Here is a 22,146-nt window from a genome sequence, read left to right on the forward strand (position 1 = left end):
CACAGATGCTCTTGTCGATGTACCGGAGAGGGACAGAAGTCCAGAAGCACCAGCTCCTGAGCACGGTGGAAGGCCAAGTTAACCTTCGTCAGGAAGGTGGGGTCCAGTATGAGAACAACTCGATTCGAGTGGAACACACAAAGGTCTTTCCTGACAGATAGAGCTGTAAGTTCTGAGACTCAACGCGTTGATATAATTGTTACGAGGAAGGAGATTTTAAGGGATAGAAGCTGCAATGTGACTTCCCGAAAGGGTTCGAAGGGAGGTTTGGTCAAAGCTGTTAGGATGACGTTCAGATGCCACGTTGGGAAGAGCTGGATAGTTGGGGGATGCAAGTTGGAGGCCGCAGAAAGTGGTAGATCAGAGGATCCTTGGCTGCCACCGTGAAGGCTCCACCTGCCATGACAGAAGAGAGGGCTGCCACTTGTCTGCGTAACGTGTTGGGTGCAAGGCCACGTTCAAACCCGTTCTGTAGAAATTCCAAGATTTGAAACACAGAAACCTCAGTAGGAAGTAAAGACCAAATTGCGCACCAGTTGCAGAAGGAGCGCCAAGTGGCCTCGTAGATCCTTGAAGTAGAAGGTCGGTGTGATGCCTGAAGAGTGGCAATCATGTTGTCGGGAAGGTTGGCATCTGTGAGGAATCCCTGCTCAACGTCCAAATGGTGAGATGGGACCATTGCAGATCCAGATGATGGAGGGGGCCTTGAGTGAGAATCACTTTGTTTTCCGGAATCCTCCAGGGAGGTGCCACGGAGAGAGCTAAAAGATCTGCGTACCAAGGCCTCCTGGGCCAATGAGGGGCCACCAGAATGAGCTCCGACTTGTGGGCCAGGAGTTTGGAGATGACCTGGGGAATCAGGGGGAGGGGGGGAATGCATATAGCAGCCCTGGAGGCCATGGACAACGGAGGGCATCCACTGCCTCCACCCCTGGAGACGGGTAGCGTGAGTAGAACCTTGGGACCTGATGGTTGCGGCTGGAGGTAAAGAGGTCCACCGAGGGAAATCCGAATCTAGTTGTAAGCTCCTGGAACAGACTGGGGTGTAGGGATCACTCCGCTGGGTCTATGGGATTGCGGCTGAGTGCGTCCGCTCGAATGTTCGTGATACCGGAGATGTGAGCTGCCAAAATGGAATGCAGATGGGATTCCACCGAGAGGCCAAGTTGCAGGGCCTCGTTCAGGAGGGAGGACAAGTGAGTTCCACCCAATTTGTTGACATGCGCCTTCGCCGTGATGTTGTCTGTCAGGACCAAGTTGTGGCCAGCAATTAGGGTGCTGAAACTGCGAAGTGCCAGATAAATGGCCCTGAGTTCTAGAAGGTTGATATTTAGTGTGTCCTCCTGTGGGGACCAATGCCCTTGGACCATGTGGGAGCCCAGGTGTGCACCCCAACCCATCAAGCTGGCATCCATGGTAATCGTCACTTGGGAAGGTTCCTGGAAGCAGCTGCCCTTGTGGATGGCGTTGGAAGACCACCATGAGAGGGAGTCTCTCACGTTCTGGGGTAATGACACTTGTGCCTGAGAGGTACTGCAGTGACGTCGTTGATGTGGTAGTAGAAACCAGTTCAGGAGCCTGCTGTGGAGATGACACCATGGAACAATGCCGAATGTAGAAACCATTTTACCCAGAAGTTGGGATAACTGGAGAACAGAAGAATATCTCCGCTGTTGACAACGGGAAGCTAAGGAGGAAAGGCTGTTTCTATGTTCCTCAGAGAGAAAAACCAGCAAAGCAGAGGTATCTATTAGAGCGCCCAAGTGGAGGATTCGGGTTGCCGGTTCAAGATTGCTCTTGTCCCAATTAATAGAGAACCCATGAGCGTGGAGCTCCCTGATGGTTGCATTGAGGTCTTGTCTGGCCGATTGTAGAGTATGGGATTGGATAAGGATATCATCACTGTATCCTGATGGGGAAGGAGTGGATGTGGGCCACCAGAACTGCCAGAATTTTCATAAACACTCTCAGGGCCAAAGAGAAGCCAAATGGTAGTGCTCAGTATTGAAAATGGCATCCCGAGTAGGAGAAGCAGAGGTATTGACGAAAATTCTGATGGATAGGAATGTGGAGGTAAGCTTCCATTAAATCTATAGAAGACAAGAAATCTCCCGGGTGAATGCTGGCCAGAATAGAGGAAAGGGAGGACATCTTGAACTGGTGGTAAATAATGTGCCGGTTCAATTATTTCAAATCGAGAATAGCCCTCCAACCCCCGAGGATTTTCGCACTACAAAAAGTCGGGAATAGAACCTATGCCCCCAATTACTTTGTGGAATGGGCTCAGTAGCCGTTATCGAAAGAAGATGATCAATGGCAGAATTAATGAGAGCCCTGGTGGAAGGGTTATAAGAAACGGGGTTGCACACAAAGACCCTCGGGGGCCTGGAGGAGAACTGGAGGGAAAGGCCATCTCTAATGGTAGATTTAACCCACGAATCAGAGGTTATAAGGTCCCATTTGGCCGAGAAATGAGAAAGGTGGGCCCCGACCGGAAGTGAATGTACCTCACTTAGACCTTCTAAATGGACATCCCTTACCTCCTCTGTAGGGTCTACGGGAAGGGAATCTGGATTTCTGTCTAACCTGAGAGTTTTGATGCAGGTAGCTGGTTGATGCGAAGAATCTTTGCGAGAGTTGTTGGCCGTAAGGGTCCAAGGTCTGAAAGGACTGGAGCCTGCCGTACGGTTGGGAATGTGAATCGCTCTGTCTGGAGGTGGAAGGAAGGACCTTAAGTTTATCTCGAGTTTAATTAGTAGAGGCTCCAGCTGGGCTCCGAACAACTTGTCTCCTGAATAAGGAGAGGCCGCTAAGCCCCACTTATTACAGGCATCAGCCTGCCACTGACAAAGCCATAAAAGGCGCCTCGAGGTGACAGAGGCCCCAATGGCCTTGGCTGCAAAGTGAGCGGCATTGAGTGTGGCATCGGCTGAGTATTCTAGCGAGACTCTAATCTTAGGTCTTGGTGTGACCGAATATCAGAAGCCGAGATCCTATCCTGGAGTTGCTGAAGCCAGATTAAAGAAGCCCAGTCAAAGAAAGATGACGCCGTGGCAGCTCTGATGGACCAAGCCACCGCTTGGTGACCCTTAATTAAGATCCGTTCTGTTCTTTTATCCTCAGGCCATAATGATTCATCCGGTGGACCTGTAAGAGGCAATGTGGAGCTCAAGGCCACTATGGAAGCATCTACAGTGGGTACTTGCAGGACTGAATCCAAGTTGGAGGCGACATTGTATAAGCGTTTGTCCAAGCCATTTGGATTGGGACCTGATCCTGGGACAGCCCATTGGCATTGAGCCACGTCAATGAAAAGCTTAGGAGCTGGTACAGTTTCAGCCTCCATAGCAGGCTCTACAAACAGAGCGTTGGCAGGAATCCATGTCTGCGGTGGGGCCAGAGGGAGGTCAATTACCACCCAATTTTGTAGTGGTTAATGCTTTGTGGAGCAGAGAATGAAATGTGAGGATTAAAAAGACCCACAAATGAGGTCAGGTTCTAGGCCATCATCATCTGACAAAGCCTCCTCCCTGTGGTATTCTTCCTCAGACTAAGACCCCTGGACTTCCAAGTCCTGATCGTGGTAAGACCTGGTGTCCTCCAAGGCCATAGTGGAGTGCTGCCTCTCAGGCCTGTGAGAATAGTCAGGCATGTTTGGGGCAGAGATCGGTAGAATGCACTGAGCGAGCCCTTGTTTGATAGCCTCAGATATCATGTGGCCAAAAGCCTCAGGTAATTGAAAGGTTGGCACTGGAAGTGAGGCTGAGGCTGGAGCAGTAAAAACTACAGGTGCAGCCTGAGAAGAATAGACTGTGGTAGGAGCCTGAGGTGGCAGCAGAAATGGCTGCTGAGAGAAAATGGGCTGAATGACAGGCTTTGGGAGAGGCTGAAAAAGAGAACCCGTGCTGGCTGGGAGTGTTGGTCAGACCAGGCAGAATGGACCACGCAGTTGAAGTTGCCTGAAGATGAACACCCCTAGCAGGACTCGACCACCCTGGCTGGAGAGAGAGATGGGGCCATTTGAGGGGAGGGGTCTCTGTCCCTGACCTGGGACTGTGCCTTATCAAGCACTCTGACAATCGCCCTATGATGGCGTTCTTCGGCCTTTATGGGTTTGTGGGGCTTGTCTTTAGTGGAAACTGCCCTAGATCTCTTGCTATGAGCCTTAGAGGGACCCTCCCCAAGGCTAGAGCCTGGCCTGCATGATCCTGTGATGGATCAGCGATTTTTGAAGACGTGTTCACCATTTTGTTTTTGAATTATAAGATGGACGCGATTCCGCCAAAATAAACTGTCGCTGCAGCTACTCACAACTCCCGCTGACTGGAGAGGAGAGGCAGGTCCGGCCAGAGAAGTTCCAATTCCTTGGCCTTGGAGGGGAGCCGATTAATCGCTCCACCCACTGATCGCTCACCTCACGGCTTCAAACGCGATCTGAAAAGGGGCACGGAATTAATAGTCACGCTTGTTGGCTGCGGAGCGAAAGCTCTGAATGCAGCAGAATGCCCTTCCTAAACAGGGATAATAGGCTTCAGGAGCAAAGATAGAGAAAAACACTCACCCCAACAGGCGCTGCCCACCGGCAGCTTTGCGCCATCATTCACGGCCTTCGGTGGTATCAGGCAATAGTCCTTCACGCTGGAACGGAGCCTCGATCTGGTAGGTAATAGAATTGGGGCAATTTTGATTTTTTTTGAAAGATTGAAAGCTTGGCGAGGTCTAAGTGGGTAGACATGTCCAGTCCTCTGCTAGACCGAGTCGAAAAGCCTTCTGCCAACAGTTTATTTACACTTGGCCAGGTTCCCTTTGGCACAGAAATGTTCTGGCCACGTTTCCCCATGCGCCTGCCAAAATCTCTTATCTCGTAGAAACGAGCTGAAACAGTCTGTTACCGAGGTAAGCAGAAAATTACAGGGAATGCAAAAGTCACTCAAAGAGATTCAGTCTTCGATCCATGAAACAGATTGCCTGAGGAGTTTGCAACTTTATCCAACACAAAGAGCCACGGAGCTGCTCCTCCTGCTTTTATCCCCTGTGGGGTGTTGCTCCATGACTTAGCACTCCCTGGGCCTGCCCCACCTCTTCCTCTGCTGCGCACACCTTTCACGTCTTCGCAGTCTCGCATCGAGCCAGGATTGATCCTCAACAACTGGCTCTTGGGGTGTTGCCAAGGAGAAAGAGGGCCCGGAGGAATCAGGCCTTGCCAGCTCCTCCTCCTCACTGTCTCAGTCATCCTCCTCCAGGAGGCCAGGTCCAGGGGCCTGGCTCACAACAGTGGAGGAAGAGGCGGGGCCAAATGAAATTAGCAGACTTGGTCCTATGTGACTAGGCATGGGAAAAACCCAGTCTGACCGGCGTTCCCACTGACCGGGAGAATTATTTGCTTAGCAGAGTGATGGCATTCAGGAAAAAAAACTGTTCTTGTGTCTAGTTGTTCTCGTGTGCAGTGCTCTATAGCATTGTTTTGAAGGTAGGATTTGAAACAGTTTATGTCCAGGATGTGAGGGGTCTGTAAATATTTTCACAGACCTCTTTTTGGCTCGTGCAATATACAGGTCCTCAATGGAAGGTTGGTAGCAATTGTTTTTTCTGTAATTCTAATTATCCTCTGAAGTCTGTGTCTGTCTTGTTGGGTCGCAGAACCAAACCAGACAATTATAGAGATGCAGATGACAGACTCAATAATTCCTCTGTAGAACTGTATCAGAAGCTCCTTGGGAATTTTGAGCTTTCTGAGTTGGCGCAGAAAGAACATTCTTTGTTGTGCTTTTTTGATGACGGTTTTGATGTTAGCTGTCCATTTTAGATCTTGCGATATGGTAGAACCTAGAAATTTGAAGGTCTCTATTGTTGATACTGTGTTGTCTAGTATTGTGAGAGGTGGAAGTATGGAAGGGTTTCTCTTAAAGTCTACCACCATTTCTACAGTTTTGGGTGTGTTCAGTTCTGGTTTGTTCCAGTCGCATCATGAGGCTAGTTATTCAACGTCCCATCTGTATGCAGATTCATCATTGTCTCGAGTGAAACCGATCACTGTTGTGTCATCTGCGAACTTCAGTAGTTTAACGAAAGGATTGTTAGAGATGCAGTCATTGGTATACAGAGAAAAGAGAAGTGGGGAGAGCACACAGCCTTGGGGGGCGGGGGCTGTGCTAATTGCACAGGTATCTGATGTGATTCTACTTAGCTTCACCTGCTGCTTCCTGTTTGTAAGGAAGCTTATGAACCACTTACAAGTGTGTTCAGGTACCTGTAGTTGGTTTAGCTTAGTTAGAAGAGTGTCTGGAATGATGTTATTGAATGCTGAACTGAAGTCTACAAAGAGGACCCTTGCGTAGGTCTTTGGAGATTCAAGATGATGTAGGATGTAGTGCAGAGCCATATTAACAGCATCTATTTGCTGTTGATCTATTTGCTCGGTATCAAATTGCAAGGGGTTTAACAGCAGATCCATGATGGTTTTCAAGTGAGACAGCACTAGCCTTTCAAAGGTTTTCATAACTACAGATGTTAGAGCAACTGGTCTGTAGTCATTCATTTCCTTGATGGTGGGCTTCTTTGGCACTGGGATGATAGTAAAGCATTTCAAGCAAGGAGGAACATAGCACATCTCTAGTGATTTATTGAAGATACTGATGAAGATGGGGGCCAATTGGTCAGCACAAACTTTTAAGCAAGGAGGAGAGTTATCTTGTCTGGGCCTGGAGCTTTTCCTAGCTTTTGTCTGTGAAATAGATTTTGCACTTCCTTTTCTGTGATCACTAGGGGTTGTGAACCCAATGGGCTGGGGTCAATTGTAGGAGGCTTGGCTGTTGTTGGTGTGTCTGAGGTGCGGGTTGTGGAGATAGGTTGCTGTAGTTTCCTTTCAAACCCGCAGTAAAACACATTCAGGTCATCTGCCAGTTTTGATTCCCTTCAGCCTGGGAAGGAGGTTTGCTGCAGCCGGTGATATTTTTAAGAGTTTTCCACATGTTTGCTGGTTCATTTGCTGAGAACTGATTCTTTAGCTTTTCAGAGTAGCTTCTTTTTGCTGCTCTGATTTCCCTTGTTAATACATTTCTGGCCTGATTGTACAGCATTTTATCACCTTTTCTGTAGGCTTCCTCTTTGAACCGACGTAGCTGCTTAAATTTAGGTGTGAACCAAGGTTTGTTGTTACTGTATATTTACAAGTTCCTGGTCGGTACACATAGGTCTTCAAAGAAGCTGACATATGATATTACAGTATCTGTGAGTTCATCCAGGTCTGCAGAGTTCCTATTAAAATGTTAACTAATGAAATGGATGTCTTTAAAAAGATGAACTAAATCTGAGTGGTATCAAAATTTTTATGCCAAACTTAGTGATAATGATTCTATAATGAAAAATCATGGAATCAAGGTGATCAGTGTCTGGCATGCCTATCTGTAGTCTTGCATAAAATCTTGACTTTATGCTGTTTTGTTGCTTGTCAAAGTCCATATCAATTATAGAGATGCAGAGTATCAATTATTTATTAAAACCAGACAATTATAGAGATGCAGATGACAGACTCAATAATTCCTCTGTAGAACTGTATCAGAAGCTCCTTGGGAATTTTGAGCTTTCTGAGTTGGCGCAGAAAGAACATTCTTTGTTGTGCTTTTTTGATGACGGTTTTGATGTTAGCTGTCCATTTTAGATCTTGCGATATGGTAGAACCTAGAAATTTGAAGGTCTCTATTGTTGATACTGTGTTGTCTAGTATTGTGAGAGGTGGAAGTATGGAAGGGTTTCTCTTAAAGTCTACCACTATTTCTACAGTTTTGGGTGTGTTCAGTTCTGGTTTGTTCCAGTCGCATCATGAGGCTAGTTATTCAACGTCCCATCTGTATGCAGATTCATCATTGTCTCGAGTGAAACCGATCACTGTTGTGTCATCTGCGAACTTCAGTAGTTTAACGAAAGGATTGTTAGAGATGCAGTCATTGGTATACAGAGAAAAGAGAAGTGGGGAGAGCACACAGCCTTGGGGGGCGGGGGCTGTGCTAATTGCACAGGTATCTGATGTGATTCTACTTAGCTTCACCTGCTGCTTCCTGTTTGTAAGGAAGCTTATGATCCACTTACAAGTGTGTTCAGGTACCTGTAGTTGGTTTAGCTTAGTTAGAAGAGTGTCTGGAATGATGTTATTGAATGCTGAACTGAAGTCTACAAAGAGGACCCTTGCGTAGGTCTTTGGAGATTCAAGATGATGTAGGATGTAGTGCAGAGCCATATTAACAGCATCTATTTGCTGTTGATCTATTTGCTCGGTATCAAATTGCAAGGGGTCTAACAGCGGATCCGTGATGTTTTTCAAGTGGGACAGCACTAGCCTTTCAAAGGTTTTCATGACTACAGATGTTAGAGCAACTGGTCTGTAGTCATTCAGTTCCTTGATGGTGGGCTTCTTTGGCACTGGGATGATAGTAGAGCATTTGAAGCAAGAAGGAACATAGCATATCTCTAGCGATTTATTGAAGATACTGATGAAGATGGGGGCCAATTGGTCACCACAAACTTTTAAGCAAGGAGGAGAGTTATCTTGTCTGGGCCTGGAGCTTTTCCTAGCTTTTGTCTGTGAAATAGATTTTGCACTTCCTTTTCTGTGATCACTAGGGGTTGTGAACCCAATGGGATGGGGTCAATTGTAGGAGGCTTGGCTGTTGTTGGTGTGTCTGAGATGGGGGTTGTGGAGATAGGTGGCTGTAGTTTCCTTTCAAACCTGCAGTAAAACTCATTCAGGTCATCTGCCAGTTGTTGATTACCTTCAGCCTGGGAAGGAGGTTTGCCATAGCCGGTGATATTTTTAAGAGTTTTCCACATGTTTGCTGGTTCATTTGCTGAGAACTGATTCTTTAGCTTTTCAGAGTAGCTTCTTTTTGCTGCTCTGATTTCCCTTGTTAATACATTTCTGGCCTGATTGTACAGCATTTTATCACCTTTTCTGTAGGCTTCCTCTTTGAACCGACGTAGCTGCTTAAATTTAGGTGTGAACCAAGGTTTGTTGTTACTGTATATTTACAAGTTCCTGGTCGGTACACATAGGTCTTCAAAGAAGCTGACATATGATATTACAGTATCTGTGAGTTCATCCAGGTCTGCAGAGTTCCTATTAAAATGTTAACTAATGAAATGGATGTCTTTAAAAAGATGAACTAAATCTGAGTGGTATCAAAATTTTTATGTCAAACTTAGTGATAATGATTCTATAATGAAAAATCATGGAATCAAGGTGATCAGTGTCTGGCATGCCTATCTGTAGTCTTGCATAAAATCTTGACTTTATGCTGTTTTGTTGCTTGTCAAAGTCCATATCAATTATAGAGATGCAGAGTATCAATTATTTATTAAAACCAGACACCAGGGGTGGGTTTCAAAACCTGTCACTACTGGTTTGCTCTTGGGCGCGTGCACATCTGCAACGCTTCTGCGAATGCGCAGAACTGTCCGGGCGGGTGGGCGAAGCCTCCTGCCGCTGCTACCTGTTCTCCCGAGCTGGGGCAAACCAGTAGCAACCCACCAGTGCCACACACCTTACTTTTCCTCTTAAGTTTTATTTTCCCTGAGTACTTTTTAGCAATTGAAAATGGCTTCTGTCCTATTGAACAGGCATGATGTTCTTAGTTTTCCTTTGCCTTATTGTCCTTTCCTTCCAATTTTGGTCTATCACAAGATGGTTTTCCGTATACAAAACTTCAGTTACATATGTCTCTTTGTTCTCAGCAAATCTTAGTAATCAGTAATCTTCGATTACTGATACATTATTGTTGCTAACTTTCCAAATGCAGTTACATCATTGTCTAGAAGTCTTAATTCAACATTACATATTTACTCTGACTTCCTAATACTCTTAAATCCTAACATTAGCTTCTTGTCCAGTCCCAGATTTGATTCAGTCCTTTAGAATCTTGCATTTCTAACTCATTCACTTAAATCCTTATGCTGTATGCCTTCGCCCATGAGATTTACTTCATACAACAAGCAGCCGTTTTAAAGTTTTAAAGCTAATACAGAAATTTCCATATCTATTCTTCCATTCATCACCTCACAGGGATTATATTATAACTTATGTGGATCATAGCCCCTTCTTCCATAAAAAGAATAATGTTAAAGTTATATTTAATTTGTTTTCAATATCACATATTTACATATTCAGTGAGAAGTCCATTAATTTGATATTCAGGGTTTGTGCATTTTGTGACTTTTTTTTTAAAATGGATGAAAATAAGTAGCTTCTACTCCTTAAAAAAAAAATTGGGTGGCCCAAGGCACTGTGCCTAATTTATTAGTTGGTCCTGCCTTCCTCCCCAAGTTGCTGCCTCTTGTTTCTGGGCTAACAACTTTTTGCTACATATATCTTCTTTCTTGGAGATTTCTGCTCCAGAATATCTTTTACTGCCTCTTTTGTTTCCATGCCATTCTCAGGCTGAAATATGTGTTATAGAAAGATAACTTCATTTGTTAGTGTCCGGAAAACCTGCAGCTATTTCTGTTTAAAGGTTCAGAAATCTTTTAGGCAGTGCTTGTTTATCATCATCATAAAATATACTTTGTTATGAAGCATGAAGAACTGGTTCTGTGAGGTTTTGATCACAGATCAAATTTTTATGCACATATTTGACTACGCAGGTTTGCGTAGTCAAATATGTATATAGCACATATATATAGGTATATAGCACAGTGATTTTTTTGCAGCAACATAGGATAAACACTTGTTTTTCTTTCTTCCTAGGACCTGTTTTTAATGTTTCAGTGCATTCAGATAGCCCAACCATTTATCGGGGTGATCTGGTAAACTTGTTTTGCATCATCACCATTGAAACAACAGTACTTGATCCAGGTATGATTTGAATATGTTTTCCATTTTTCAGTAGTTTATTTCTTCAACAAGGAAATTTTGTGGAATATTTTATAGCCTACATCCCCATAGCCAAGTATCTGGATATTAGATTCTCCTCAGAAGATGTTTGTGCAAACACTGAGTAGTGGTAGGTGGAATACCAGGTTAACAGCTAAATCAGAAAGCTGGATTTTACTTTTCTGTGTACCAAAAAAGTACCAACTGAAATTTTTTTTCTTATTAATATGGGACTTCTCAGCATATTCAGTGAATTTTGAATATTTAATCAAGTTGAACAGAGCATCTGGAAATGCCCAGGTATTCAGGAAAACCTACATTTTTTATTTTATAAGGGTCCAAAGGATTTAAATTTTAAAGGTTATCTTTAATCATCATCATATTTGTGGTCATTTAAAATTCATACTTCAGAAGACACTTCCTTGAATGAACTGCCTACTTCTAGTAGATGTTCAGCATACTAATATGGCCTTAGCTATTTAGTGTAGTGCTCACTTCTACAAATTAGGTTTGTTTTACAGCATGTTGAGAAAACATTTTGGATAATCTGTCTATTCTTTCTTAATCCTTAATATTTGTTCTGATGTATTGAAAGTGCCTAATAGAATATTTAGAAAAAAAATCTTAATGCACTGAGACAAATGTTTTTTTTTCTATGTGAGCCATTCCTTAAATGTTCAGGTCAGTGCATATAAGTAATAAACCTAGGTCAGCGTTCAGTTTGCAGGAAAATTTAATTGCACTGTTAATGTTCAATAAAAGTAATAAATATTACTGCAGTTAACGAAGTTTTAGAAAATTACAATTTGAAAACACATTTAAAAGTCCCACACCGAGTGTAATTGCCTTTACCCATTTGAAGACTCCTGATGACTACATGAACACTTCATGTTGATATCTCAACAACAATATAGAAAGGACTTATCATTCTTGATTTCTAGGTTATTTTTTCAATGTCTGAAACAAGTCCACAGCCCTAGGAATTCCTTGTGATCTCCCATCCAAGTACTAGCCAAATTTAATCCTGCTTAGCTTTTGTGAGAACAGCCATGTTTGTATCACATTCACATGCATTTTTCATTCCATATTCTCCCCATATCTACAATGGTGCTTAAAAATTTGTGAACTCTTTTGAATAAATAAATGAACAAGTATAATGTTTGGCTCATGTATTTAATTGGGTTCTCTTTATTTAATTTCAGAACTTGTTTGGACAGCTGATAGCCTTTTAGATAATATTTATCCAGAAATATTGAAACTTCAGTAGAATAGACAAACTTTTAAACACCACTCTGTGTTTTTAATAATCTACATAAAATTCACACATAATATGTTAATTGTGGTATTAGATGGGATCAGAAATTCAAGTCCAGCCTTAGCCATGAAAACCAGCTGGATGACTTTGGGCCAGTTACTTTCTCTGCCTAACCTACCTCACAGAATTGCGGAGAAAATAGAAGTTGAATTCAATATGTTTTGAGTAATTTATAAAAATAATAAAATCTGAAAATGAATTCATTCATTCATTCTGAAATATACTTTGTTCCACTTACCCATTATTTGTGAAAGCTTTGTGTACTTCAATTTTTCACATTTGCTTATTCTTGTACTTTACAAACTGGGCTCTGGAGCAGTTCCATTACCCTTAAATGAATAGGCTGAGTCACAAAGAACAGGTGGATGCCATTGCCAATCAAGCCGTTACCCAGCTGGTGGACCAAATGTAGCCATTAAAAGAAAAGGTGGTGCTGAATGCAGTCACTTTGGCTTGTCATCTCTAAACTGGACTGCAGTATAATTTACATAACAGGGAATTGACTGAAAGAGTACCAGAAACTTTAGCTTCAAAATAATAATAGGCCAGGCCCACTATTACTATATTGTATCATTATTACAGAAATGGAGCTCGCTATCAGTTTCTTTCTGAATAAAATTCAACTGATGGCCCAGTATGGCTTGTGGCATCTAGAGGCTACCTGTTTGGGTACAGTTGTCTCCAAGACATAACAAAATACAGATAATTCCTGGTCGGGTCACATCACACTTTCAATATACCTCATCAGAATAAATTTTTGCAACACAATGATATTCACATTACTCAGAATTAAATCCTAATACAGGATCTTATAATATCATATTCAGGCGGATATGCATAAGCCTGCATTGTAGTACAGTAATGAATTAATGTTAACAGAGTGTTTGTGTATTACAATATTTATTCATACAATTTATAGGCAACTATAGGAAAAGCCAATTATTTTGGAAATAAACATAGAGAATTAAACATACGGAAAACAAAAAGAATTATGAACTTCCCATAAAGAACATAACACAAAGAAAGTTCATCCTACAGAAGCATTTTTAATAGCTTCCTGAACATTATTAGGGTGGGAGCCATATAGATCTCAAGGAGTGGGATTATTCTAGAGGGCAGGCAATGCGACAAATAAGGCATGCTTCAAGGACCCCTCAAAATGATACTGCTTAAGCACTGGGACATGCAGCATACCCACTCTGCCTGATTATACTAGAGGGCAGAAAAAATTGGAGGCAAATGCCCACTCAGATAACTGGACCTATGGTCTTATTGGAATGGAAGTGTTGGGAATCTTTAAAATAAAGATTTTTTGTTCAATGGCAGATGGCATTATTACAAGTATGGTCAATATATAGATTATGACCAATTGCACTGTTTCATATTATCAAAGAACAAATAAGCAATTTGTGCTAAACATAAAATTAGACCAAAATTTCTTTCTTTGTCTATTTTTAGGAGTATTGGGGGGCATTCTGTGTTTTTTTAAAGTGTAAAATCTTAGGTCTAAGTTCCTTCTTTGATAGCTGCCTATCTCTATAATCCTTATGAGGTTCATAAAAATTTGGTCTGTGGTCTTTATCATTGTTTGCAAACTTATATGCTGTTTGTTGCAACTAGATAATTAAATAGATGACAAAATAATTGTTGGCTTTCTAATGAAATAATTCTTGGCTTTCTAATGAAATAATTCTTGGTTTTCCAAATGAATGGAGGATTCTAAATTGGAGAACTTCAATACAGTCTTTGAAGACTTTTAGTACATTGTTCTAGAGTTAGAGCAATTTGATAAACATTTTGTTAGCATATAGAACATTTTATATATTCAGTACTCTTAAACTCCTGCACTTTAATATTGTACAAATTGAATTAAACTTGTAGCTACTCTCACTTGATTGCTGTTAGGCTATGCACTCCTCCAAATTCAGTTTGAAAGTGCTGCTTTGGAACCCAGAGCAGTAGGAACATAGCCTTTGCTTGTGATTCATTAACACATCCTTATAGTGCTGGAAAGAGGCTTGGGGTTTTAATGAGCTGTAGGCAGATAGAATGCTACATATTGCAAACGATCCTTATAACATACTATATAATTTGTAATTAGCCACTTTAAGGATGGAAAAGTAGGAAATTTAATAAAAAATAAAATTAGAATTCAGCACCTTTCATCAGTTGATATTTAAACTATTTGAATACATGCAGTATATTTCTCATAAGTCTCTCATATACACAATGAAGCAGTTGAAGCAGTTCTGCTGTCAAGGACACGTCTAATTCACATCTTTGTATTCACCGATTGTGATAATGACCTCTAAGCTCTAGGACAGTGTTACAAATGCTTGTAGGAATGTGTGGAAAATTTATTCAGACTAGTTCCCACATTTGATTTCCATCTTACAGTGGGATACACCAAGATATTCTACATTGAATGCAACAATTAAACTGCCAAAAACAGCTGCTAGACTAATGAGCTAAAGTACAGATCTACTCATGGATTTATAAAAATAATAAAATCTGAAAATGAATTCATTCATTCTGAAATATACTTTGTTCCACTTACCCATTATTTGTGAAAGCTTTGTGTACTTCAATTTTTCACATTTGCTTATTCTTGTACTTTACAAACTGGGCTCTGGAGCAGTACCTTTACCCTTAAATGAATAGGCTGAGTCACAAAGAACAGGTGTATGCCATTGCCAATCAAGCTGTTACCCAGCAGGTGGACCAAATGTAGCCATTAAAAGAAAAGATACCTTCATCAAGGTACAACACTTACAACACTTACAACACTTACAACACTTACAACACTTACAACACTTACAACACTTACAACACTTACAACACTTAATGATGGTCATAGGGTAAAATTTAACACTTAATGATGGTCATAGGGTAAAATTTAACACTTAATGATGGTCATAGGGTAAAATTTAACACTTAATGATGGTCATAGGGTAAAATTTAACACTTAATGATGGTCATAGGGTAAAATTTAACACTTAATGATGGTCATAGGGTAAAATTTAACACTTAATGATGGTCATAGGGTAAAATTTAACACTTAATGATGGTCATAGGGTAAAATTTAACACTTAATGATGGTCATAGGGTAAAATTTAACACTTAATGATGGTCATAGGGTAAAATTTAACACTTAATGATGGTCATAGGGTAAAATTTAACACTTAATGATGGTCATAGGGTAAAATTTAACACTTAATGATGGTCATAGGGTAAAATTTAACACTTAATGATGGTCATAGGGTAAAATTTAACACTTAATGATGGTCATAGGGTAAAATTTAACACTTAATGATACAACATTAAATTTACAGGTAATTTAAACCAATGAAATTAAACATACGGAAAACAAAAAGAATTATGAACTTCCCATAAAGAACATAACACAAAGAAAGTTCATCCTACAGAAGCATTTTAATAGCTTCCTGAACATTATTAGGGTGGGAGCCATATAGATCTCAAGGAGTGGGATTATTCTAGAGGGCAGGCAATGCGACAAATAAGGCATGCTTCAAGGACCCTCAAAATGATACTGCTTAAGCACTGGGACATGCAGCATACCCACTCTGCCTGATTATACTAGAGGGCAGGCAATGCGACAAATAAGGCATGCTTCAAGGACCCTCAAAATGATACTGCTTAAGCACTGGGACATGCAGCATACCCACTCTGCCTGATTATACTAGAGGGCAGGCAATGCGACAAATAAGGCATGCTTCAAGGACCCTCAAAATGATACTGCTTAAGCACTGGGACATGCAGCATACCCACTCTGCCTGATTATACTAGAGGGCAGGCAATGCGACAAATAAGGCATGCTTCAAGGACCCTCAAAATGATACTGCTTAAGCACTGGGACATGCAGCATACCCACTCTGCCTGATTATACTAGAGGGCAGGCAATGCGACAAATAAGGCATGCTTCAAGGACCCTCAAAATGATACTGCTTAAGCACTGGGACATGCAGCATACCCACTCTGCCTGATTATACTAGAGGGCAGGCAATGCGACAAATAAGGCATGCTTCAAGGACCCCTCAAAATGATACTGCTTAAGCACTGGGACATGCAGCATACCCACTCTGCCTGATTATACTAGAGGGCAGAAAAAATTGGAGGCAAATGCCCACTCAGATAACTGGACCTATGGTCTTACTGGAATGGAAGTGTTGGGAATCTTTAAAATAAAGATTTTTTGTTCAATGGCAGATGGCATTATTACAAGTATGGTCAATATATAGATTATGACCAATTGCACTGTTTCATAGTATCAAAGAACAAATAAGCAATTTGTGCTAAACATAAAATTAGACCAAAATTTCTTTCTTTGTCTATTTTTAGGAGTATTGGGGGGCATTCTGTGTTTTTTTAAAGTGTAAAATCTTAGGTCTAAGTTCCTTCTTTGATAGCTGCCTATCTCTATAATCCTTATGAGGTTCATAAAAATTTGGTCTGTGGTCTTTATCATTGTTTGCAAACTTATATGCTGTTTGTTGCAACTAGATAATTAAATAGATGACAAAATAATTGTTGGCTTTCTAATGAAATAATTCTTGGCTTTCTAATGAAATAATTGTTGGCTTTCTAATGAAATAATTCTTGGCTTTCTAATGAAATAATTCTTGGTTTTCCAAATGAATGGAGGATTCTAAATTGGAGAACTTCAATACAGTCTTTGAAGACTTTTAGTACATTGTTCTAGAGTTAGAGCAATTTGATAAACATTTTGTTAGCATATAGAACATTTTTGGCAAAGCACCTGAAGAATTTTGGACATGCACATATGAAATAAGGTATTTTAGAATAGAATAGAATAGAATAGAATAGAATAGAATAGAATAGAATAGAATAGAATAGAATAGAATAGAATAAATTTTTATTGGCCAAGTGTGATTGGACACACAAGGAATTTGTCTTGGTGCATATGCTCTCAGTGTACATAAAAGAAAAGATACCTTCATCAAGGTACAACACTTACAACACTTAATGATGGTCATAGGGTAAAAATTTAACACTTAATGATACAACATTAAATTTACAGGTAATTTAAACCAATGAAATTAAACATTATAAATTAGATGTGAAAACCGATTTATTAAATTGAAAAAGCAGAATACTTTACTCCAACTATACTAAAGTAACATTTAATGTGTTCAACTCTGTTCTCAGAGCTGATCACTTTATCCTACCAAAATAGAGGGGGTAGTAGTAATAACAGTAAGGAAAGGTCATAATAGTGTCTACAGTGCCCTGGAAAGTTGAGGAAAACATCTAACCCTTTCAAGTCCAGGGGTAGGACCAAAGTAATTGTAGTGGTGGTGACTTCAAGTTGACTTTTATGATGGAGCAATAAGTACAGAGGAATTTAGGTATGATATAATGATTCAGTTGCTATTCTCCATGACACTTGCCTAAAAACATTGGTCTGGCAGGAATTCTTTATACAAATGATCTTAACCCTCCATTCTGTGGATAGGAAGTTTAACATTGAAGTTATTGCTTAAAAGACCCTATAAATTCTCAACCATACACTGAATTCAACTAAGCTTGTGCAATTCAGTAGAGTTAACTTTTTGAAGGAGAAAAAAAGAAATTTATATACCTTTCTGAAATTTCCAAGAATTCTGTTGAGAATGGTGGTTATTATGTCTGTTTTTATTTTGGGGTTTATTATTGTATTTTCAATTCCAGATGACATGTCATTTGATGTCTCCTGGTTTGCCACACGCTCTTTTGCAATGGACAAAGAACCTGTTTTCCTAGCTTCACTAGATCGGAAAGGGATAGTGACACAGGCAAGAAGAAATGGCAGCAGTGATCTCAGCTTAGAGAGAATTTCCCCTATGGAGTACCGGCTTAGGGTTCATGGCTGTGAAGACCATGATTTTGGCAACCACTTCTGTTTGGTAAATCCTTGGGTGAAGTCAGCTGCAGGCGTTTGGCAACAAGAAAAGGAAATAAAATCTAAAGCAATTCTTGTAACTGTGAAGATGGATGGTAAGTGTCCTCACTGAAAATTTATCCTTAACTTTCTGTCAGGATTTTCTATTTCATGTAGCAGCAACAAACAGGGTCTAGTAGAAGGCTGTGTCAAATCTTTCCTCTACGTTTTTGTTTTATTGTATATTGCAATTTGGATAAGAAGAAAAAGGATTGGATGTGATTAGATAGGGGGCAGAATCATTATCTTTTTCCTAAGAATACCCTCCCTCAGCTTTTAGTTGCAAGGTAGAAAAACTATATGTTCCTTTCCTTGTACAAATATCTCTCCGCTAGCCTCTTAATTCAGTAAAATTCCAAGGCAATATCCAATTTCAACCATACGATTTTTTGAATCAATAGATCAGTAACAATAGCAGCAATATCAGTACCTTCTGCAGTATCTTGCAATAATAAAATAAAAATGCAACAAAAATTCATTCAAAAAGTCCCTAGGTGAGAGACAAATAAAGATTTCCACAGTTTAGATAGAGCTGGTTGTATGGTGATACACGGTTTTCATTCTTAGTGGTAGCTGGCCCATCTTACAAATATGCCATTGTATATCTGTTGCTTGATAAGGAATGACAATTCAGTGTCATAATTAGTTTCCAGTAAACAGCTGTTCAGTCATATTGAATATGAAATATCTAGGTCTTAGTCCAGGTCAAATTCAAAGAAGAAAAGGAATAAAAGGAGGTCATTTGAACAAATAACACACAAAATCCAGTTCTTATTAGATTAGAAATACTACTTTTTTGGTGTGTAAAAAAAATTGTTGCTCCATGTGATTTGTCTATAATATTACTTTTTTTCTCTCCTTCTTTCACTTTCAGTGCTGAATGCTTTCAAGTTTCCACTGTTGATTGGCATTGGCCTTTCTTCAGTTATCGGACTTTTATCCTGTCTGATTGGCTATTGTAGTTCCCGCTGGTGTTGCAAGAAGGAAGTTCAAGAAACTAGGCGAGAGCGTCGGCGTCTTATGTCTATGGAAATGGACTGAAAAAGTGAGATGGATGGCCTTATTTTGGGGACAGAGGGATTTTGGAAGGGCCAGATATACTCAGACAGAGTATGGTGAACCAAAATGCCCTGACAACAGAACCATCTGATCTTGTTCTGGAGCTGGAGCTGTTCTTTCTACCAATGTTTCACATTGAGAAGACATGGTGTGTTTGTCAGCATTTAGCTCTTTTTCCAATGGCACTTTTTATTGGGATAGCTATTTCAAAGGAAAACTGTTGCACAGACTTTTAAATAAGATTCACTACCAAAAGTTGTGATTTACAAACAAAAGCAAAAACCTTTTCTTGTTTAATAGGAGGATGGAATTGAAATTGTTTGCATACAATTAAAAAGTCTGCCTTATAACTAAGTGACCTCTAGATAACATCTCTAGAGAAGGAAGGAAAAGTTTCTGTGCTTTGGATACAGTATGTTTAATGGAAAATCCCTCTTGTGTTTTAGGTGAGATTCAAATTCTTTTTTTTTTTTTTTACATTTTAAATGATGCTGCTTTAGCAGTCTTGCAAACTGATTTTAAAAAAATGTACTTTGTACAAACTTGCTCTTGCAGGGCCCACTCCATTCTGATTTATTGTTGAGAAGCACAATTGTTTTCTTTCAGTTAGATATGCTTGAGACTTAAGTCTTTAGAGAAGTACCATCAGATTTCCTGCTTCTTCTTTTCAAGCTGGTGGGTTTTATGTCATTACTTAACATTTCAGAAACTGGATGGAACCTTCTAAAAGTTCTAATGAAAACGACATTATTAATTCAGTGGCCAAATGTCTAGAAATCCTCTTCATCCACACATGGCTAATTTGGGAGAGGGGGGGCAGACCCTGACTAATCACAATAGTAATGTGGAATGAACTATAATAAAGTCAAGAACACATTGCCATGGATCCTTTTCGGTTAGCAAACAAATGATCAGATTCCGAGCTTGCCACTTCAATTAGACTTTGACACTGCAGGATGAGGGTGTGAAAGATGGATGAAAAGGATCGGATAGGAGTAAGGGAAAATGCCTATTCCCAGATGTTTCTTTGTGCATGACACAATGCCAAGGGCTGTGCCCTTCAGTGTACCATTTACTGTACGTACTCACTAGGAAGGTGATAATTTTCCCACAGATATTTTTCCCTCTTTTCCCACAGAGGGTTCTTTTTTGGTGCTGTTATAGAGAGAGAGACTTAGGTCTTGTCTTCCACATACTGTTATCCTACAGCCACGAGATTGTCCTGTAGGACAATCCATCTTCAAGCACAGCTAGTATTTTTAAGCAATAAAAGTCTGAATAAAAGTATAATAAAATAATTACGCTTTAAACGTAATATGATTTGAATCAAGCTAAGAGATTAAACTGAAGTAAAAGCTTATGAATCATTTTTCAAAATGCTTCAGATTGAATAGAAAATGTTGATCTTCCAAATATACTGATGTAATATGAGTTGAATGTACATTGTACACAGGTTGCATTCATTCAGATTTAAATAATGATTATTGCTGTCATTTTTGTATATTCATCTAAGAAATGGAAGAATATGTACAGATCACTCATTGTGCATAAATACCCATTCAACCTGCATATTGATTTTTTAAAATATCCACTTATAGTTTTAAAAAGGTATTTGAGCTTCAGGCTAAGCCTCATTGGAAACATCTTTAACAGACATTCCAAGGAGTATTATTAGAGGACTGTCCAATTTTAGCTGCACAATATCAGCTCAAAATTGATTTGGTTCCTCTTTGCTGTGTTTTAGTCTTGATTTGAACTGCTCTATCCTAATCAAGTGATCATAAGATTGCAATTGTAATTTTGGGATATTCAAATGGATGCCCCTGGAAAGATTTGCATCTTGATTGTTTAAAGTTCTCTCTTCAAATCTGTGACTTGGAAAGTTTATTGAGTCAATATGGTTTGAGTTTGGAGCCATTTAGGGGACTTGGCAAATGATTTGTCTGGCTGACCAATCTTCTTTTTAGAAAGGCTTCTTCATAACAAACTGTTTCACACTTGACATTTATGGCATGATCCTAGAAGTTATTTAACTTGACAGACTGCAACATTTAACAAACCTCTTTGTCTTTATTGTTTCATGGTACGAGTTAATTTTTGAGATTATTTTTTGCCGATACATTAAAACATCTTGTCTCTACAGTAAAATTGTGATAAGGAAACTATTGTGAAGCACAAATGATACTTTCATACCTATTTTTATTTCGTATGTCTTTTTGTTCTCACAGTTTGAGGAAGAAACAAAAACATACTTAAATGCAATAATTATGGAATAGATGAGCCCAGGAGAGTGCTTGAATTTTCTCAAGTACTTGTTGCACATTGACATTGTCTCTTTGTGGAAAGAAACTCAGGTTTGATTCAGGAATTTCTTATTATTCATTGAGGATTCCCTGTCTCTCTAGTTTTGCCCATTCTTTTGGAGAGAAGGCAAACTTCCAAGCATCAATTGGCCAACAGGACATAGTTCCTCCCTTTGGGTTTGAGGCGATGCTTCATGCCCCGTTTTGAACTACACCTGAAATAGTACACTCTTTTTTCAATTGTGCCAGTTTTATATCATTCCTCAAATTTTATCTCCATAAGATTTTTTTGTTGTTGTACTCGTACGTTAAGAATCTTTCTTATTTGAGACTCAGATTTTCAGTATATTTGTCAAAGCTTCAGTCATGGGTTCAACAGTCAAATATCCTAAGGGCTTCCGTTGATCTGGTTTATCATTTTTGGCATTTTCAACTTAAAGAAACTGAGGACACTTGGAATGTGAAATGAAGTTGTTTTCAGAAGTATCTTGAATAAAGGAAATGGAATATCTTTTGTTCTTTTTAAGAAGGAAGATTCAAGTTCAGTTCTGGATGTTTTTTAAAATATTTCCAGAAAAGCTTTGGAGGATAAGAATTGAACAGTTATAATGATTCTGTGTGATGTGTGTGTTTTTATATGAAAAATAAA

The 22,146-nt window shown here is 39.8% G+C and overlaps 1 protein-coding gene across 2 annotated transcripts in view; it reads left to right on the plus strand.

Annotated features, from left to right (window-relative positions):
- The window catches only part of PTGFRN (prostaglandin F2 receptor inhibitor), a 134,544-nt gene extending 112,398 nt beyond the window's left edge, over positions 1-22,146 (plus strand). For both annotated transcript variants that reach the window (XM_058185855.1, XM_058185854.1), the window contains 3 exons: positions 10,736-10,843; positions 17,886-18,191; positions 19,010-22,146. In XM_058185855.1, the coding sequence (XP_058041838.1) occupies positions 10,736-10,843; positions 17,886-18,191; positions 19,010-19,176 (581 nt within the window). In that variant the 3' untranslated portion in view covers positions 19,177-22,146. The remainder of the gene's footprint in view (positions 1-10,735; positions 10,844-17,885; positions 18,192-19,009) is intronic.

The sequence above is a fragment of the Ahaetulla prasina genome, chromosome 5 (assembly GCF_028640845.1).
Source record: "Ahaetulla prasina isolate Xishuangbanna chromosome 5, ASM2864084v1, whole genome shotgun sequence".
Classification (NCBI taxonomy): Eukaryota; Metazoa; Chordata; class Lepidosauria; order Squamata; family Colubridae; genus Ahaetulla; species Ahaetulla prasina.